This window comes from Poecilia mexicana, unplaced genomic scaffold (genome assembly GCF_051168715.1).
Source record: "Poecilia mexicana isolate PSO_F unplaced genomic scaffold, ASM5116871v1 scaffold_9, whole genome shotgun sequence".
Classification (NCBI taxonomy): domain Eukaryota; kingdom Metazoa; phylum Chordata; class Actinopteri; order Cyprinodontiformes; family Poeciliidae; genus Poecilia; species Poecilia mexicana.
Genome location: NW_028263378.1, coordinates 27186695 through 27205280, shown reverse-complemented (window position 1 = coordinate 27205280; position 18586 = coordinate 27186695). Strand labels below are relative to the sequence as shown.

The following is an 18586-nucleotide window of genomic DNA, read 5'->3' as shown; positions in this document are numbered from 1 at the left end:
CAATGCAGACGGGGAGGCAGACGAGCGTCCTGGGATTCTGGTTTATGCTTTATTTCAAAGAAGGATCTTATGAAGAGGAAGAGAGAGGCTAAAAAGCTGTGAGGGGGGAAAAGCGGCAGAGATTTTTAGCTCCTTAGCTCTGCCGTGAAGCACTTTATTTCTTTAAAATGAACTTTGGGAATTCAAAAAAAGCAGAGTTTAGTAAAAATACACAATTTTAAGTGCATAGAAAGAAAACATTGATCTCAATGTGGCACCAACAGTGTTAGAGATTTTTTGGTATTATCATTTTGTTATTACTTTAGTTCATATTCAGTCTAATGTTAATCAATAGTTAATCAACATTTAGTCTATAGATTATTAAAGTGTTCTCTTCCTTCTGTGTGCATAAACTGACCCGGAGGCCCCGTCTGCTTGTTTGTCCTCATGTGAAACAGTTAACTGTGTGTTTCCCAGACCTTAAATTATATTTCCACAGGTCCCTCCTCATCAACCGGAATACTCCCTACCTTAGAAACTGCCTGTGTGCAGTAATATTTTGTCTCTGCTGTCTTTCTTCCCTATCCGCCCTCTTTTTGCTTGTTAATAAAAGACAAGCTGTAACCAAGGGTCTTTAGACGCTCAGTGAACGGCTTGGAGGAGCAGTTTGCTGAGTCTTCTTTTGCAAAAGCTTGGTCAGAAAACTCATACGTTGTCTGTGGTTCTTTTATGTAGGTTCGAGAAAAATACCTATCAAACAGAGAAATCTGTCACATTAATATCTTCTTGAGCCAATAAAACAAAGACTTCACTCAGATGAGAATTCACTCAGGATGATAGTTTGATGCAACTCATTTATTTTAGTGCTCAGCTTATCGTGGGCTTTAATCACATACTGTGTGAGTTGGTGGGTTTAAAATGCAGGATTGGTGCAGCTCACACATTTTCACACAGTTTAGGTTTTTAAACCACAGAGCAAGCTGGACTCTGAAGAACATGCCGATGGTTTTGTTTTTTGTTTATCCGATGAACTGGAGTAATCCACAGAATAATATATTACTAAAATAATAATTGGTACCATAATTGGGCAGCATTTCCTGTTTTTATGTGAAAAAACAAACAAAAAAACAAACAAACAAAAACAGCCCACCTCCTTTCCTGCTTTGCTCAGACCTCTCACTGTGTGTTCGTCCAGCAGACTGCCTTTGAGGTTCAGATATTTGACTTTCCTGCAAAACACACAAAAATATCACTAGTAATTCATTAAATTTTGAAGAGTTAAGAAGAACAAGTGAGGCTAACAAGACATGCAAGAAAAAATATATATATCTATATAGTATATCAGTTTTATTTTTAACAAAAAAGAAGTCTCAAAAAGCTGATACCAAGTAAAGGATCTCATTGGACGGAGGAGGTTGCCACCTGCTCGCCCTCCAGCAGCCACTCCATCAACATGTGGCTGCAGCCCTGCAGGTGTGTGTGAAACACACACATGTACGGCCTTGAAGAAGCTCAAGTGATGACAAAATCGGAAGAAGAAACATAATCGCAGTTCCTTGAAAGGAAATCAACAAGTGAACACGAAGTTCCCGGGAAGCACGCCGTCCCGTGGTGGAGGCATGAAAAACACGTCGCATTTTGATGAGCGCTGACGTCATCAAAATCATCAATACATGTTGAATATTAATCATAAACAACTCTAAACAGGTGGGTTTTAGTCTTGATTTAAAGTTTGTTCCAGATTTGTGGTGCATAGAAGTTGAATGCTGCTTCTCCGTGTTTGGTTCTGGTTCTGGTATGAAGTGTCGGTCTGGATGACAGACATGCACCAAAATCAGCTGGGAAAAGGAACCGGGCTGTTTCCAATTTGATCGGAAATCAGTTGGAAACTATTTTCCGATTGCAACCCGCATTTAGTCAATTAGTCAAGACTTTTATTTTTGCAGGCCCACTTCCTGTTTTGCCCCAAACATGCCAACTTATTTAAAGCCCCGCCTCCAGCGCACAGTTGAACTTCATCACCTGTTCCACTGTGATTGTGGCTGGCTGGTTGGCGTCTTCCTGACAATTCATCAAAATCTTTGCATCCACTGATTTGATCTATTAGTGAGTTGTTTGTGGGATAGCACTATTGGTTTAGCATGAAATTTCTGCTCGATTGCTCATTAGAGCGTTGTTTTGTTAGAACTGTCGGCGTTTGTTACCTGGGCCGTAACCGGGATTGAAACAGCTGATCACAGTCTAGTACGCCCCACTCTCTTCCCAAAGGTAACATGATCGCTGGTTTTGTGCAAGTTCTGGCACTTCTTGTATTGGTATGATTAAAATAGAATGTAGCTACATTTTAATTGATATTGCAATATATTTATTTATTTACTTATTTTTTCCTTCACTCTGAGTATTTGAGTTAATTTATTTTTCTTGATTTTGAAAGTGAACTTTGATTTCAACTTTTCAACTTTAAATTGATTAGTTTGAAATGTGATTGATATTCTTTTTGTTTATTTAAATTATGGTTAATTTAACCTGATTGAAATGTTTAGTTTAATTATTAGACATTTAATAATTGCATTTTCATCTTCTGATGCTGCTCTTGTAGCCGCAGTTAGCTGCATAGCCCATAACTGTTACACGATCAATGAAAGAACCATCGCTAAGCGCTAACAAGGTGTGCTAACCGCACCACACCTTAGTGTGGAGATAGATACTAGACTGAAGCAGCTATTTTCAGTCTAAGCAGGCTGTTTAGAAAAAAAAAAAACAGCAACATAAAGAAAACTGATAGAAAGTAACTGAATTTTTGACAAGTCAAGGCATGTCTAATTCATCCAGTTCAACATCCAGCTGGATTTATATCAGTGTCATCTGTTCTTCTTTAGAGCTTCCAGCCTGGGTCCAATCTCAAAGTTTTGGCATCTAAATATCACAAATTCAGTTTTTTTTTTTTGTTTGTTTGTTTTTGTTTTTACAAAAACTTCTATGCCAACGTGATGTCACTCACAGAACAAAATAAACATTTTGAATGCACCTCTTTTATCCTAAATTAGAGACATGGGAAACTTCTAAAATCTGTCCATGCAGTTCAAAAAACATCAAGTAGTCCTGTGTCATTAACATTTTAACCATTAAAACTACAATTAGATACATCTTTCATCTCTAATCTATGGTAGATTGTATTCCACATTTTGGGACAATAAACCGACTTATTTCATGCCATTTCGTCTCGTCTCATAAATGTGTTGTCTTATTCTGTGATTAACTCTTATTTCAGCTGGTTGACTAATTTAATTCAATTAAGCAGTGAAAGAAAAGCCAACGGGTTCAATGGAAAGGAATTTAGAGTCTCTGTCACTTACTTGTCTTGGAGCTGGACTCTGTGGCCCCAGTTTAAAGATCTGACATGATTCTGAACTGCCTCCGCCATGATGGCCCTGGAAAACATGAAGACATCACCTCACATCAAACACATCTTCAACTGGACTCAGTGGCTTTTTTGAGAAATTTAAATTGTAATAAAACATTATGCTATATTGAATTTCCATTCAACAAAAAATTTAAATTTGAGATGAAAAGAAGACAAAAAAATTATAGTAGACTAACATTATGCTGCAGTGTTTTTTTTCCCCCCACTTACACCACCAGATGGTGCTATTAGCTAACACAACAGTGAAGGATATTTAAGAATCACGCTCTAACAGTGAATAAAACACCTTATAGATTCTGAATTATCCTGGTAAGCATCTACTAGTTGGACAGAAGTAATGGAAGAATAAAAAAATCATTCAAGACAAAAAACATTTCTGTCAGACTCGGCTCACCAGTCATGGCGGAGTGTCTCTGGCATCTGCCAGCCGTACTTCTTCGCATCTTTGACTGCAGTACCAAGGAGAGCGGCCTGATGCATGAGCTTCTTAGGAATGCAGCCAACGTTGACACACGTGCCACCAAGACCCCATTTTGTTCCTGTTTGGAGAAGCATTGGCTACATTTTAGAGAACAAACCCTCCATATTGGGGGGCAAATGGTGTAGAATTTATTTCACCTTTAGCAGACGGTTCAACATAATCTAGAACGGCGACTTTCTGTCCCAGCTGTGCCGCTGTGGATTTACAGATTTAGACAGGAAATCAGATCAGAAATCTGACAAATGATTGAATGCCTCAGAAAATGTGCTCAACAGCTTACCTTCTTTGGAGCAGGCCAGGCCTCCAGAGCCGCCACCAATAACCACCAAGTCATAGTCATACCTCCCTGTCAGATGATACTGAATGATAAACTACCAGAAGCTGTCACATAACGGGAACCTTTTTCATATTTTTCTTCATGCTACGTCTGCAAGCATCAATACATTTTAATGGAACTTTATGCCACAAGCCAGCACAAGTAGAACATGACACAGAGGTGGAAGAAAAATCACATGTGCTTCTTACTTATTACTTCTTTCACAATAGTGGTAGAAAGTTTGGGAATGTGTGGCGTGTGTGCACTGAGCCACATTTAATTCCTATTTAGTGAACATTACATCAAGTTTCAATCATCATATAAAAATGACAACTGCATAGTTTAGCTTGTGAATCTTAAGCATCTAACACATAATGTACAAGGACTTTATCTAGACATCTGGATAGTGTGTAGCCATTCTTAAAATGTAGACAAATCATAATATGACATTTACTTCACAATAATATAACTGGTACAGCTATTTATTCTTTAGTTTTATTACTTTGTATTTTGATTACATTTGTTCTTGGTTTACTTTATACTTCGGGGTTATTTACAAGGTTTATTTGTACGTTAATAATTGTTTATTTTTTCTGGGGGTTTTTTTGTCTGCTTTTTTGTAAGATGAAGGAAGAGCTGCGGGGGCATTTTTCTAAACGAAGCATAGATTCCTTTTCTTGAACTTCACAGATGTGCGTTACTTTATGTTGGTCTATACAAAAAAATAAATAGATGCAACATGAAAGAAATGCAGACAAGTTCTAGAGTTTGGAAAGCACGATATCACTATTAGATATGACCACAATCTCAGACACCAAACTTTAAGAATTTTTAAATGTTAACAGTAAAAATAAATAAATAAAATAACCTAATCTTGTACGACAATAAAGGTAATGACAATAAATATGCTAATAAGAATACTACTGGTTTGCATACAGACAGGCGGTAAAGTAATGCAACGTTTGCACGAATCTAAAGCACTAAGCAGGTTAGTATCTTAGGAAACTGGGTTTTTAAAACACTATTTTAGAAATATTAGTTTTAAAAAAGGTTATTACGTAAAGGCAGGCGAAGTTACATTAAACTCCCGAAGGATTTTACAATGGAAGAGTCCCTACGTAAACATCGACTGGGTCTATTTAGTCTAAACGAGAGCTTCTATTTAATAGAAGTTTCATTACCTGTAAGGTTTCTGGTGAAAATCTGCAGACATTTCAATCTTTTCCACCGGTGTCTAACAGTGCAGAGGGCAGCCATGATGTTATTATAGAAGGACCCCGAACCGGATATAGGTATCTACAGAATTGCCTGGAATAAATTACTCTAAGAAAAAAGGTTTAAGATCTCGTTGTGTAACAGTCTCTCAATAATAATAATAATAATAATAATAATAATAATAATAATAATAATAATTCGTTATTTCTACATAAATGAAAACAATTCCTTGTCGTATGTAAGTGTATTAGATTGTGGGTAACCCGAGATCTGTTGATTTCTAGACCATACCGTTTTTGTGACAAGTTTGCTGGAGGTTCACGGTATTCACTAGTTGTCTTTCAGATTTTAACAAAACTTAAAAGGAAGGCCAAAACATCTAGAATTCACAAATCATTGACCACAACTACAGGTGCATAAATTTCAAAGGAACATTTTTTTTCAGTAGCTTAATTCACTATGTGAAACACATTGTGTATGAGACAGGCATTTATTACTATTAATTATGACGATGTTCTCCTTAAAGCTAAATGAGAACAGCACAGTTAAGATTATAGTACAACACAGTCCTGGCTGTATTTTTAGGATTATGGTCTCATCTTACTAAAACACCTTTTTCTGTGTCTACATCACTCTGGACAAACTGCAAACCAGACTAAGTGTGTCTTTCTTCTTGCCTCTCTTCCATAAAGGTCTGATGTACTTTTTCTGTTGTTGAGTTGCTCACTTGGTGGCAGGGATAGTCCTAACCTGTTTGGCACCCTGGGTCAACCACCTTTTCGCTCATGCCACCCTGGTTGGTTGCCCATTTCGCCAATATCGGAAACCGCCACTGCTTGATGGAGCCTGTAGTTTTGCATTCGTGGCTAAATCAAACCACATTCTCGACACCCAAGGAGACTTGCCTGAAAAAATGTGGTGGAGGAAAAACCATAGGAGGAAGAAAACACACTTTGCCCTACTTTAAAGGGGCAGTATGTATTTTTCAGGCACAGCATATTCACAACAAATATGTTACCTTTATTTGCTATAAATAGGTTGTATATGTCAAACATGACTTAAAAGAAATTTGACTTTGTAATTTTACACCTGGAAATTGGGCCTCTCTCCTACTAGCTCTGAAACTCCGCCTTCAGGAAGTCATCACAACTCGCTCCTCTGTTAACCCTTTAAGGTTTTTACTAGCGTTGCACTGGGAAGTAGCTCAGCAGATGTGCAGTTCCACCAGGTGTTTGCTAGCTGCTGCTGGTTAGTCTGAAGGAGAAGAGTTGGGGAGTCATGGGAAGAGGGCTGCTCTGTGAGGCAGGTCCTGGAGAGGCTTGGAAACCGTCTCTAAGGTGGCACTAGATCCACTCAGGTGTTTTGCACAGCTGAATCGTTGCCATGGTAGATTAAGGGATTTATCAAACATGGATGAGAGAATGAAGGCATCACTACAGGTTTGTTTCTGATGAAGGAATAACACCATAGGATGACGTTAAGATCTAAAAAGTCAATTTTACACAATGTTGGCCCTTTAAAGTGCAGAGAGATTGGCTTGGACTGTAAGCAAATAAGACACAAAACCAGACGACCCTTAATTTCCAGGCATGATTTATTGAAAACACACCAAATTTATACTCTACAAACCAGTATTTTTCCATTATGTTTAACAAGCGTAATATTTGCCTCTGGGTATTAGTAAAATTAACATATTACATTCTGTCACTGTGGCATCGCTCCTGCTCGCTACGAAAGCTCCGACGGCTTTACTTCTCTAGGAAATCAAACCCATTTGTCAAATGCTCTCTACCTCATTAAAAGTTTATATTACAATGTAAATCAAGGCAGCAACCCGCCAACAGTCTAAACTACTTAGGAGGGGGACAGTGAGGTGGAAGTTGGGGTAGAGGGGCCTGGATGGATGGATGGATGGATGGATTGATGAGCTGAATGGCGGTGGTCAGGGAGGGTTGGGGGTCTGACACTAGGGGTTGTGGGAAGGAAAGGGAATTTGTGGAATGAAAGTTATATAAAACACAGTTCTCTTTATCTAGCATGGAAAAGATTAAGGCACATGATGGGTACAAACACATCTGCTACTCAGTTACTTTAGTTTCACGGTCTTGAATCGGTTGTATCTACACAGGTAGGTTTGTCTTGATTCCGCGTGTTTGTGTGCGTGTGTGTGTGTTTGTGTCCGTGGGTTTTAAACGGCACAGTCGCGTGGCTCTGCGTTCTGCGAATGTACAACTGTTTGGGGGCGGGCTGCACATTCACACAACCGAGAGCCCTTTATTACTTTAGAAATGATGAGCACAACTCCCGATCCTTTAGTTGTGGTAGTGCATTCGAGAAGGAGGAGACGGTCGACGTGGGACTTCGTCCGATGAAAGCACGCACGTCTGACGACACACAGGAGGGATTGTTCGGGTTATGACGACATTTCTTTTTTTTTTTTTCCTTCTATAAATCTGGGTTTTAACATACAGGAACGATTCTTTTTTTAAAACTCCATTGATTTTTTTTTTTTTTTTAAACCACAACGTACATCTTTGTAAACACTGTAAAATATGCAAGCTTTACAAAGTCACATACGTCACAAACAAAAAAAAAAAAGAAAAGAAGGAATCAAAAATCAACTCGGACTTGAACGCAGGCACATGCCGTTCGCCTTGAGTGACAGACGCATGGAAACCAGATGGGGTTCGACTTCTCTGCAATGGCAACAACGATTCTGCATCTCGACTGTAAAAAATATATATATACTATAAGACCCCATCTTTAATTTACAGCGCTGTCCTTCTCGTCTCCAGCCGTCTTCCTGCACGAGCGGATTAAGTAACATCCAAATGACGCCACGAAGAAAAGAAAACTGGCACTTGGAAAAGAAAAGAATAGAATATAAACATCTTCATGCTCACGACTGGATCATTTCCTTTAAGATGCAGCAGATTAGGTGAGTTGGTGGCAATCGAATCACGTACAAACGCATGAGGAAGATAGATATATATATATATATATATACTTTTTCTAAAAATTAAAAATCATCTCTTGTTCCTGTTTTGAAGACACAGGAGCTGCCACAGAACATGGATCCAGATTCATTTTCCTTCCTGTAACCCTTTTCCCACAAATACAAAATATAAATAGGTGATCGCCGGTGCAGCTCGACGACGCTTTGACACACGTTTAAGTTATGCAAGAGAGTTATTTCTTGTTTACAAACAACAGTGAGCCTTCATCAAATGAAATGTGCTTTCCAAACAAGGTGATATTAATATACAGGTAAGAAATCAGATTTTTTTTAATCACAATTTTTCCTGTTTTTTTTTTTTTAAGTTTTCCGTTTGTCTGACTCTAATATACATTTATATAAAATCCAACATAAATGATTTTAGACGAATCCTCATTATTATTACTGTTTTTTTTTTTTTTACCGTCTGCTTCTCCTCAGAAACACAGGTCCATTTATAAACATAATGCCTTGAATCCTCTCCAATACACAACACTGACGGAACAGCAACCGGCCAGGAAACGCGTCGCACCGCTACGCAACCTGAGAGTGTCACACGGGAAATGGCGGCTGCGTGAGCAAAGCCGTGAAGCTCGAACAGGACGAAAGAGACTCTCCTCCGATTTGGTTTTGGAACCGTTTGAGCTTTCCGTGTGGAGGATGAAACCCCAGTCTTGCTCAGAATGTCACTTGTCTTCTCCCCAGATCCCAACTTGCAGGTTCTTGACTACAAAACATGGACACCGATCACCTGATGCACAATTCTGAAGTAAAAGCAATCCTGTTTTTTGGGGGGGTTGTTTTTTTTTGTATTAAAAAAAAAAAAGCAAAAAAAAAAACACAGTGAACCCAGATGGATTATTTTTTCTTATTATTTTAGTTCATGAGGACAGACTCTTTACTCTTTTCCTCTACAATGCTATGGCTCCTCTCAGGCTCGGTTGTCTCCTTTTGTTTCTCTCTGCTCTCTTTCCCCAACTCTGATCACAACGACGTACCAAAATCAAACAAATCTATATTCTCCAAAACTCCCTTAACCACACCAAAAAGAAAAAGAAGAAAAAAGGAGCGTCCTTTTCCCGTATCTTTTCATTGCACGTTCCTTTTCCCTCTGTTCCGCTTTACTTTTCCTCTTCTTCCCGTCGCGCCCCCATCGGCCTCCATCGAAATTTACTCTCAGAGCAAGAGTCCACACTGGAAAATTCACATGATGTCGAGGAATGTAGATATGACAGACTAAGAAGTGTCATTACACTTTTATATATATATCTTATTTTTTTCTTCTTCTGAAAAATTCGACTGCTACTGGGTAGTCTCTGTTATGGCCATATTTGTTTGAAATCCTCTTCTCTGTACAAAGTCCCTCTCCAAAAATGAGCTCCCGTGAAATGGCAGTGGTGATATGAGAGATCCTCTTGTAGCTGGGGATGTCGCACTATTTGCTGTCTTAAGCCTGAAGCACACGGAGAAAGGAAAACAAATATTAGAACAAGAAAGAACAAGAAAATGAGAGTTTCCTTCCAAAATAAATCCAGGCCGCTTCATTTATATTGTGTGGATAATGACGCATATATGCAACAGTAACTCAGACTACTTAAAAGGCAGATATCATCATATTTTGTGTTGCAGTGAGCACTTGAGACTGTTTTCTTGACAAAAAAAAGATCTTAATATGTTGAATGGTTGCGATGTAGTACAAAGAAAAAGGAGTGAGCTCTATTACTTTCCCAACAGATTCTCCAGACTGCCCCAGTCTGTCTAATATAATTTAGTGACATATTTAGTCTTTCTGATGAGCCATAAATGCGCAGTGACAACAGCTGCTCTTCTTCCATGGAGCTGTGAACAATCAGGAAAATGTTAAAAATACAGTCGGAATAGAACCGTTCCAGTTTGTTGATCGTCTGAGTTACGATTATTTTGAATTTTAAAATTAAGGTCGAACGAGGACAGTCTTACAACATGGTGTCGGAGATATTCATGGGAAAGAATAGAAGCATGGAGTTTATATACAAATAACTGTATGATTATACCCAGGGTTCAATTACAGTAAAGAGATTTCAACCAAAAGGAAAAAAAAAAATCTACGTTGACTTTATATTCAATATTTGTTCACTTCTCTTGCTTTCACATTGTTGAACAGTATGAAACTGAATACAGCGTAGTGTTTCAACTGAGATCAAAAATAAAATGCGAGCTCCTATTTTGGATTTTGAATTCCTATATCCAACTAAAGAACTGATCACATCAACTTGTTGCAACTTTCAACCAAATTCTCCGCTGACATTGTTTCCCATCCCCCCGCCCCCCAAATTGTTCTCTATTTTACTCATTGAAATTAATATAACTAGAGCAAGATGAAAGCCCCATTATCACTGAAATGTTGATATAAGCCCTTTAAAAGTCATCACTGTTATTGATTCGGCCTTGGCAGTGCAGATGAGAGCCAAAGATGGCTGAACAGATGCTTCATGTTCTGGATGAAATCCTGCGAGAACACAACTTACCTTTCTTTTTTTTTTTTCTAAGAAGAGGAACAAAATATAAAAACAAACAAGTGACTTTACTGTGTGAGCTACTATGACAGCACAGTGTATGGAAACAAAGAACTGAATGAATGACGGCTGAGAAGAGGATGGAAATCAGGATGAGGAGGCAGGAGGAGAGGCACGCTGCTGATGAAACAACGAGAAAAGCAGAGGTCAAACCCTGATCAGCTGGCAACCTTGAGAAACTCATTTTGTACCACTTTGATTTTTCTTTTTTTTGCAGACAGGCAGGGCTTCCTGCACATATCTGGATGGTTCTCCCAGGAGGCTTTCATTAAGAGCCACCTGAGTCCCCTGGAGGATCTCTACAGAAAGAAGAAGAAGAAGAATGACTCCCCTCTCTCTATCGCCGGTTAAGCAGAGGCCGTCGGGAGAGCGAGACGCTGGGCGTACATTTCAATGAGGGAGGCGGAGTCCAATTGTAGACAGAGACCAAACTCTGTCAATGCTTGGTGAGTGAAACAGAGAAGAGAGGTCTGCTGGAGTATTTACAAGACCAATGTTGGCCGTAATGCGCTGCAGGCTTTGCGATGTAGGAGAAGAAGAAGCCGATGTTTCTGACTGGACGAGTGACCAAAACAAACACGGCGTTTCTCAAGGACTGTGTCTGAATGGATGAACAAACTGAAGAGCGACGCAATTGGATGAGAATGTCATCTCAAAAGCCGTACTTGATTGGATGAATTTAGTGTCTGTTCGACTATTTCTGTTTTTGAATAACGCTAGCTTATAAGATATTTGGGTGATACAAATAAAAAAATTTGGATAAGTCATAAATTCATGAGAATAAAGTTATAATACTATGAGAATAAACTTTTACGCCTAAAAAAGTTATAATAAACACAATTTCGCAATCGAGGAGTTTCCGTAAAATAACAAATGCAGTTAAAATTACACGTAAATTTAACTACAAGTTTGTTCACACAATAAGTCATTAAGAAAACATCCTTCTCCATCATACTTGTACCACTTCCTGTTGTCTTCTTCGTCTTTTCCCCCAGTAGTAACATCCGGTTGTTGATCAAATGACTCGTATGATGCGAAAAAAATAGTTTTCCCAAATAAATTATTTTAGATTAGCCAGAAAACCACGTCATGTTGGTGCACAAACCATTTTACTGAATAAAGTTTTTTCAAAATTGCAAGGGTTCCCATTAAGCAAATTTATTTTCAGAATTCCAATTTGTGCAATTTAAAGGTGAATGGAAACACAAGTACTATTGTTGTCTAGCAGTCTCATGAAGAGGATGCTAAGCTTTGTCTAGACGCATTTTCTTGATTTTTTTCTCAAGAATCCTTCTCTGCACAATAATCTGCAGATGTTCCAGAGTCGTCTCCACAACAGAACCAGCTTTTTAGCCTTTCTATGTCACTGGATCTGATCATTTTGAACGGATTCAGGGATTGCTGTTGCTTAATGGGTCTCATAAAAGTTGAGTGTCAGCTGATCTGGAGTCTGTTTTCAGTGAGCAGTGCAGAAGGATGTTTAAGCTAGCTCAGGGGTCTCAAACTCCAGGCCTCGAGGGCCGCTGTCCTGCAGTTTTTAGATGTGGCACAGGTACAAAACACTGGAAGGAAATGGCTTAATTACCTCCTCCTTGTGTAGATCAGTTCTCCAGAGCCTTGCTAATGACCTAATTATTCTATTCAGGTGTGGCGCATCAGAGGCACATCTAAAAGTTGCAGGGCAGTGGCCCTCGAGGACTGGAGTTTGAGACCCCTGAGCTGATCAAAGACAAAATAAAATATTCTACATGTTGCAGTGAGAGGTGAGGAAAGGGGGAAAAAAGAAATGAAATCATGAACTTGGTGGGATGAAAATGGTGTAAGGATCAAATCTAGAAGGTGCAGCGTAGTGCTTTAGTTTGTACTTTTGATTTTTCAGGGACCTACCATGCATGCACTTAGACCCAGGAGTCAACAGGCTGAGGTTTAACATCACAAGCGTCCACCAGACTGACTGCAGGCCTGTTACTCCTGATATAGTGTTTCCTATTTGTGTCATTCTGTCGCCACGGGGAGGACGAGTTAGGAAAAACAAAAAGCAAAAAAAAAAAAAAAAAAAAAAAAAAAGAGGTCAGTACATTTTATATAAAGGCTTAAAAACAGACATGCATCACATTCAGGGATAAGAGAAGCCAGAGTTAGTTTCCTGCCAGAAGGAGAGCTTTGGAGAGAAGAAATCAGAAAACAGCAAAACAAAACATACAAATCAACAGACAGAAGCTGAATTCAAAGCAGGTCGAGGATCAAGTCAAAGAACAAATTGCTTCTCTGTAAAGCAATTTTACGCCACAGCAATGACAAAAAAAAACAAAAAACAAAAAACTTTGCAACGTCTTGGAGAAACTGGTTTAAGCTTTAGGAGGAATAAAGTTTTCTACCAACTGTAAAACAAAAATATGTATATATACATAGTCAGTGATGCATATGGAGCTGTTTGGACACAGTAACAAGAAGAATGTTTGCAGGAGTCAAGGTGAAGCTCAACACTACCCCAACTGTTGAGCATGGCAGTGTGGGTGTCATGCTAAGGCCCCCCCACATCAAAACTGGTATTAGCATTGATAAAGCAGGTGGATAATATTTATTAAAAGTCTGGTTTGTGCCATAAAACCAACCAGCTTCGATGCAGTCTATTATTTTTCATTAGACAAGATTTCAAACATGGCAGAGTTATGCCAGACGCTCGTTTATGTCTACAAAAATGCCTGATTTCTTTGGTGACTATTTGAAAAGGAGCGTTAAAGCACAAATTAAAGTGCATATATTTCAGTATGTAGAAGCTTTTGTGTACAAGCTTGATCCTGGTGGATTATTGGAAATTACCACAGATATTGGTTGCGCAATCATTCCATCCTGCAATCAGTTTGAATGCATCATTAAAACCTAAGATTGATTAGGTGACGCAGTTGCAAAAGGTCAACAGGACAACTCCACCACCATTCATTTTGCTTTAAGGCTATTTTTAGCTCATAGTTGAGTTTCAGTAAAGTATGCACCTGTGACATCACTGGTTTTTGCTGAAAAAGCCTCTAGTTTCTCACCATTCTAGTTTCAAAGTCTGTGAGAAGACAGACGCAGCTACGCACGCTTGATGACGAGCCTTGATATGATGCCGTGAGGTTGTGAACAATCAACGTAAACATCATATCTCACTAATAATCAAATCCAAAGCCCACTTTGGTGGAAGTAGATAGTTTTTCACCAGAACACATGTAAGATAAGTCAGCTGAGGTCAGGCAGAACGGAAAAGGATGCACTTTCTTTCTAAACCTCATAAAACATATATATTAACATCAATAAGCTCTCACCAAGAAAATATATAGCTCATTTTTTGTTTTTTTTTCCAGTAAACACGTGCAACTAACTTCTAATACGACTCAGAATTACCTAAAACCTTCCCTAGAAGTAAATATAGGAACCTTAATTTATGTATAAGATGAACTGACGCAGGCAGACTTTTCATTTTCCCACAAGGCCAATCTCATCCATCACACACTTAACTAGATGAAAACTAAACAGCCAAAAAGTACTTGAAAGTCATCCGACATGTCGGCCGTCCTCCGCGGCCATAATCCTCTCGCTCTGCCCGACAATAAACAAGCTCCGGCTGCATAATCAGCAGACGACCTCTCGACAGTTCGCCGGCGCGCTCGTTTCTGTAACAAGACTCGTCTCCAGGACAGCGTGCTTGTTGGCGGTTCTTTTAATCAGCCCCAGATTAATTGCTTTATGAACTCCAAAAGCTTACGGGCAATTAACTGGTGTCTCAGAGATCTGAGGGCGTCCGCAGCACTGAGCTGCGGTGGCAGCGTTAACCAAGGATGATGACTTTCCAGCCTGTTTGAAGAGTCGATAGAATTAAGAGCTTCTAATGAGGACCACCGTAGAAAGAACGGAGAGACACATGGGCAGAGGACAAGGGGCAATATTTCTGTGTGATATCATTGTTGGAGACGAGAGGAGGCTTGTGCGTACCTTTAATGGTTCCCGTTCTGTCAGGTCCGCCGACCCGTCGTCTGTTTTGTATTTGCAGTCCTTGTCCCTCTGGTCAATGGTGGAGTAACCGTCTGATGAGATCAGAGAACCGTGGTCAGCTCATTCCTCCGACTGGTGTCATTTGTTTAAAGATTTCCAAGACACAGAGACAAAGCTTTTTTCCCTTTACTTACTGGAAAGGTTTTCCAACATAAACAAGAAGATTACACATGCGTCCGCACTCACAGTTTGAGGTAATGGACCCCTGAACACAAAACGGATGGTATGTCTGTGTTCGGAAAACACTCGGGCTATTTTGGGTCAAACCCTAATCAATTTTCCGTAGTCGGACTTTGGCGTTACAGTCAATAGTTTGTCAAATTGTTTTACACCAGTCATTTTTACACTGAAAACTAACAGAATGCACGCCAGGTTGTTTATGGAAAATCCATTTCTAGAGACAGATTGAGGAATCACCTGTTGACTCGAGTCGGATGCCTTTCAGTTTGATCAGCCCTCACCAGGGACCGATGTCGGAACGGCAAAAAATTTGATCTTTTTTATGATCCGTTAACACGACATACCCAGGTGCCACAAAATGGATCTGCTAACCATGGAGGGCTTCCATCTGGAAGTCGTTACTGAGCAAAGGGGACTCAAAGTTGCATATTTTTTAAGGATTAGCAAAGTGCTTACAGCAGAGGAAGAACACAGACGTTCGAGACGATTTAATGAGAAATTGTGTCTTATGCAACATACCAAGACGTGTCAGCACACTAAACAAAGTAACCTCTGTTATGGAACATGGAGATTCAGAAATGTTAGCAACCTTTAGGTAGTCACAGCGTGAAGGTAAGGAGTTATATTTTCTACAGGAACACACAGACTGCTGTTTTTACCGTACTAGCTGTGCTAACCAATTGCTATAATAAGATGCTAAAGACAGTTAAAAAACAAAGATATTTATGGTGAAAGAGAAGCCAGTTTGGTTGATGCATCTCCCCATCTGTCTGTCACATGGTTTACTTTGGAGTCCTAAAATGCTAGATGAGTGTGGGAGAGCACAGCTGAAACACTCGTTAGGTTTTATCACATTCCATGCAAAACTCAAAGTTTATGAAACAGAAGGATTACTTTTTGTAGAACTGTAATGAAGAATGATATCGTCGTAATAGTATGGCGGATTTCTCAAAACGTATTCAACTGTGACTGTAACATATGTAAAACACAGCAAACAGTTTCCTTTCCTGAACTCATCAAAGCGCACTGTTCTTGAGGCCTTAAAGGTGCTGCAGTATCGAGTATCAGACAATGTATCGATACCGGAAGTATCGGATGCTGGAGAAAAATTAGTAGAAAGACAGTTCCCTTTTTGTCTGACGGCTATCGTATAACCTGGCTCTTACCTAAACCCAGCTTCTCTAAAAGTGTCCCGTCACCAGTGGCACAATGTGCACGGTGATGCGACACCTCTCAGACAAATGGTGCCTGAAAACAATTCGTGCCATTTGGAGCAAAGATGTAAACAAACAGAGCAGCAGAGGCAAAATGCTGGAGCTTTCCAGGGTGATGATGTTTGGCCACAAACCAAAGAATGCAAACAGAGAGTGTGAAGACGCGAGTGTCAACGAATGGATGCAAAGAGAAAAACAGCAAGCTGCCAAAATGTGGGATGGTAATCTATTGCTTTGCTACTGGCATTTCAGTCAAAAATATGTTTTATTTATTTACAGGCAGGGCTGCCACTAACTGAGCTGAAGTAAATTACTGCCATGGCATTTTGGCTCCTACAATATTCAGCAAAGCACAGAGTTAAAACACGATTCTTATGAGACCTTTTCAATCTTTCTTAAAAATATCCTTTTACTATGTGATTGAATTTGTAATTGTGGTTAAGCACAAACTAATTTTTTCGGTGAGCAAATAAGATTTTCTGATAATAGCAGAAAGAAAAGTTCAGTTTTGGCCTTAAAATGTACATTCTTCTCGAGAATATTTCCAATTCTTTCTACTAAAACCAACCTGAAGCCCCTTTTTACCCACATTAAGACTTTGTATCGACTTCCATTCATTTTAGTAATTGCTTTTATACGTAACACAGACATTTCCCCCCAGCCCAACTAATAGTAGTCTATACCTATCCATAACCTTAACCAAAACCTAATTTCCACCTTACCTTTTAACCCAAACCTCTGACCCCTAACTCTGAACAAGGTCGTCTACAATACCAGAACGTGATTTTGGTCCCCATGAAGCCCGTCGGTCTTCAGAAGGTTAGCATGTCAGAAATGATCCAAAGTAGTATAGCTAGTGCACGCATGCACACGCACGCACACGCACGCACACACACACACACACACGTTTGTTTTGCTATCTTTGTGGGGACTTTCCATTGACTTCCATTCATTTCTACAGCCTAAACCTTACCTTTACCCTTTTCCTAACCCTAACCATCACATACCTAACCCTAACCAAAACTCAATTCATACCTTAGTCCTAACTCTGACCCCTGACCCAAAAACAGGGTTTCCCCTCGTAGGGACCAGGCTCTGGTCCCCACGAGGTGCGTTTGGTCCCCACAACGTAGTATATGTCAGGAAAATCGTCCCCACAAGGTATTACAAACAAACGCACACACACACACACACACACACACACACGCACACACACAGACCTTGGTTCTTCTCCATCAGTGGCAGAGTGGTGTCATCATAACCTGGTTTGCCGTTCTTGGTAGCTTTAGGTGTGGCCGTCACAGTGGGCTGAGTAAAAGAGACAAAGCAAGCAATGTCATGCTGCTTTTTAAACAAATTTATGCAGATTTTAGCTTTGAAGGACATACTAGTAATTATTCTATGAATTGATGAGAGCAAATAAAGTGTTAAAAATGTCATGTTTTGCTAAATAACTCTTTAGGTTTAGGATCTTGGCTGATAGGATTGTAATCAGGTGTGGGCATCAATGATAGTGACAGTCAGCTCTATTAATGCTGAGCATTAGAGATTCATCACAATCCCGGTTTGATTTCCCCAGATCGGCTCTGATCAGTGACTGGCAGATAAAACACTGGAAGTTTAAAGATTTTTTCCTACTGATTTGCTGGATCCAAACTAAGAACTCCCAAAATTTTTGTTGATAAAAGTATAAATTACAGTCACTTCCATCAACTTCTACTGTGTGCAAGTAAAAATCAGATAAAGCTCTTTAAGTTCAGTCCATTTGCAATTTAAAGGTCAGGGACGTGTACCGTGTAGTCTCTTCATTTCTATTAGATCCAAAACCACGACTGCCATCTAAGTAGATATTTTTTTCTTTCTGTTTTTAAGTATCAATTGACTGATATGAAAAATAGGGCAACTCTATTTTCTGTCATAACTTTATACATCATTGAAGTCCTGAATGATGTATAAAGCATATGTATATACATTTACGTTACCCACGTTAGGTTAAGTTTTGCTACCTAACCGCTAACTTTCTTCCAGTGCAGAGCAGGAAGTAAAACTTGCGCCAAAGTAAAGTCGGGTACCTGGAAGTGGCTCTTGTTCCAACCGTCCTTAGTCAAAGCGTTCCTCAGCTCCTTGTAGCTCCACACCGTCTGCAGGACGTGCGACGCCGCTTTTGTTTCGCGAGCCGATTGGCTGAGGGT

At 39.5% G+C, this 18586-nt stretch overlaps 2 protein-coding genes across 2 annotated transcripts in view; both read right to left on the bottom strand.

Annotated features, from left to right (window-relative positions):
* Window positions 1-5512, bottom strand: part of txnrd2.2 (thioredoxin reductase 2, tandem duplicate 2) — a 29111-nt gene extending 23599 nt beyond the window's left edge. Inside the window, exons 1-6 of the mRNA XM_014994833.2 lie at window positions 5382-5512; window positions 4165-4230; window positions 4022-4078; window positions 3798-3942; window positions 3336-3410; window positions 1130-1208 (exon numbers count right to left, since the gene is read on the bottom strand). Coding sequence (XP_014850319.2) covers window positions 1130-1208; window positions 3336-3410; window positions 3798-3942; window positions 4022-4078; window positions 4165-4230; window positions 5382-5457 — 498 coding nt within the window. The 5' untranslated portion in view covers window positions 5458-5512. The remainder of the gene's footprint in view (window positions 1-1129; window positions 1209-3335; window positions 3411-3797; window positions 3943-4021; window positions 4079-4164; window positions 4231-5381) is intronic.
* Window positions 5513-6991: 1479 nt separating this feature from the next.
* The window catches only part of arvcfb (ARVCF delta catenin family member b), a 191800-nt gene continuing 180205 nt past the window's right edge, over window positions 6992-18586 (bottom strand). Inside the window, exons 16-20 of the mRNA XM_088008464.1 lie at window positions 18467-18578; window positions 17615-17702; window positions 14941-15032; window positions 12853-12965; window positions 6992-9863 (exon numbers count right to left, since the gene is read on the bottom strand). Coding sequence (XP_087864590.1) covers window positions 12864-12965; window positions 14941-15032; window positions 17615-17702; window positions 18467-18578 — 394 coding nt within the window. The 3' untranslated portion in view covers window positions 6992-9863; window positions 12853-12863. The remainder of the gene's footprint in view (window positions 9864-12852; window positions 12966-14940; window positions 15033-17614; window positions 17703-18466; window positions 18579-18586) is intronic.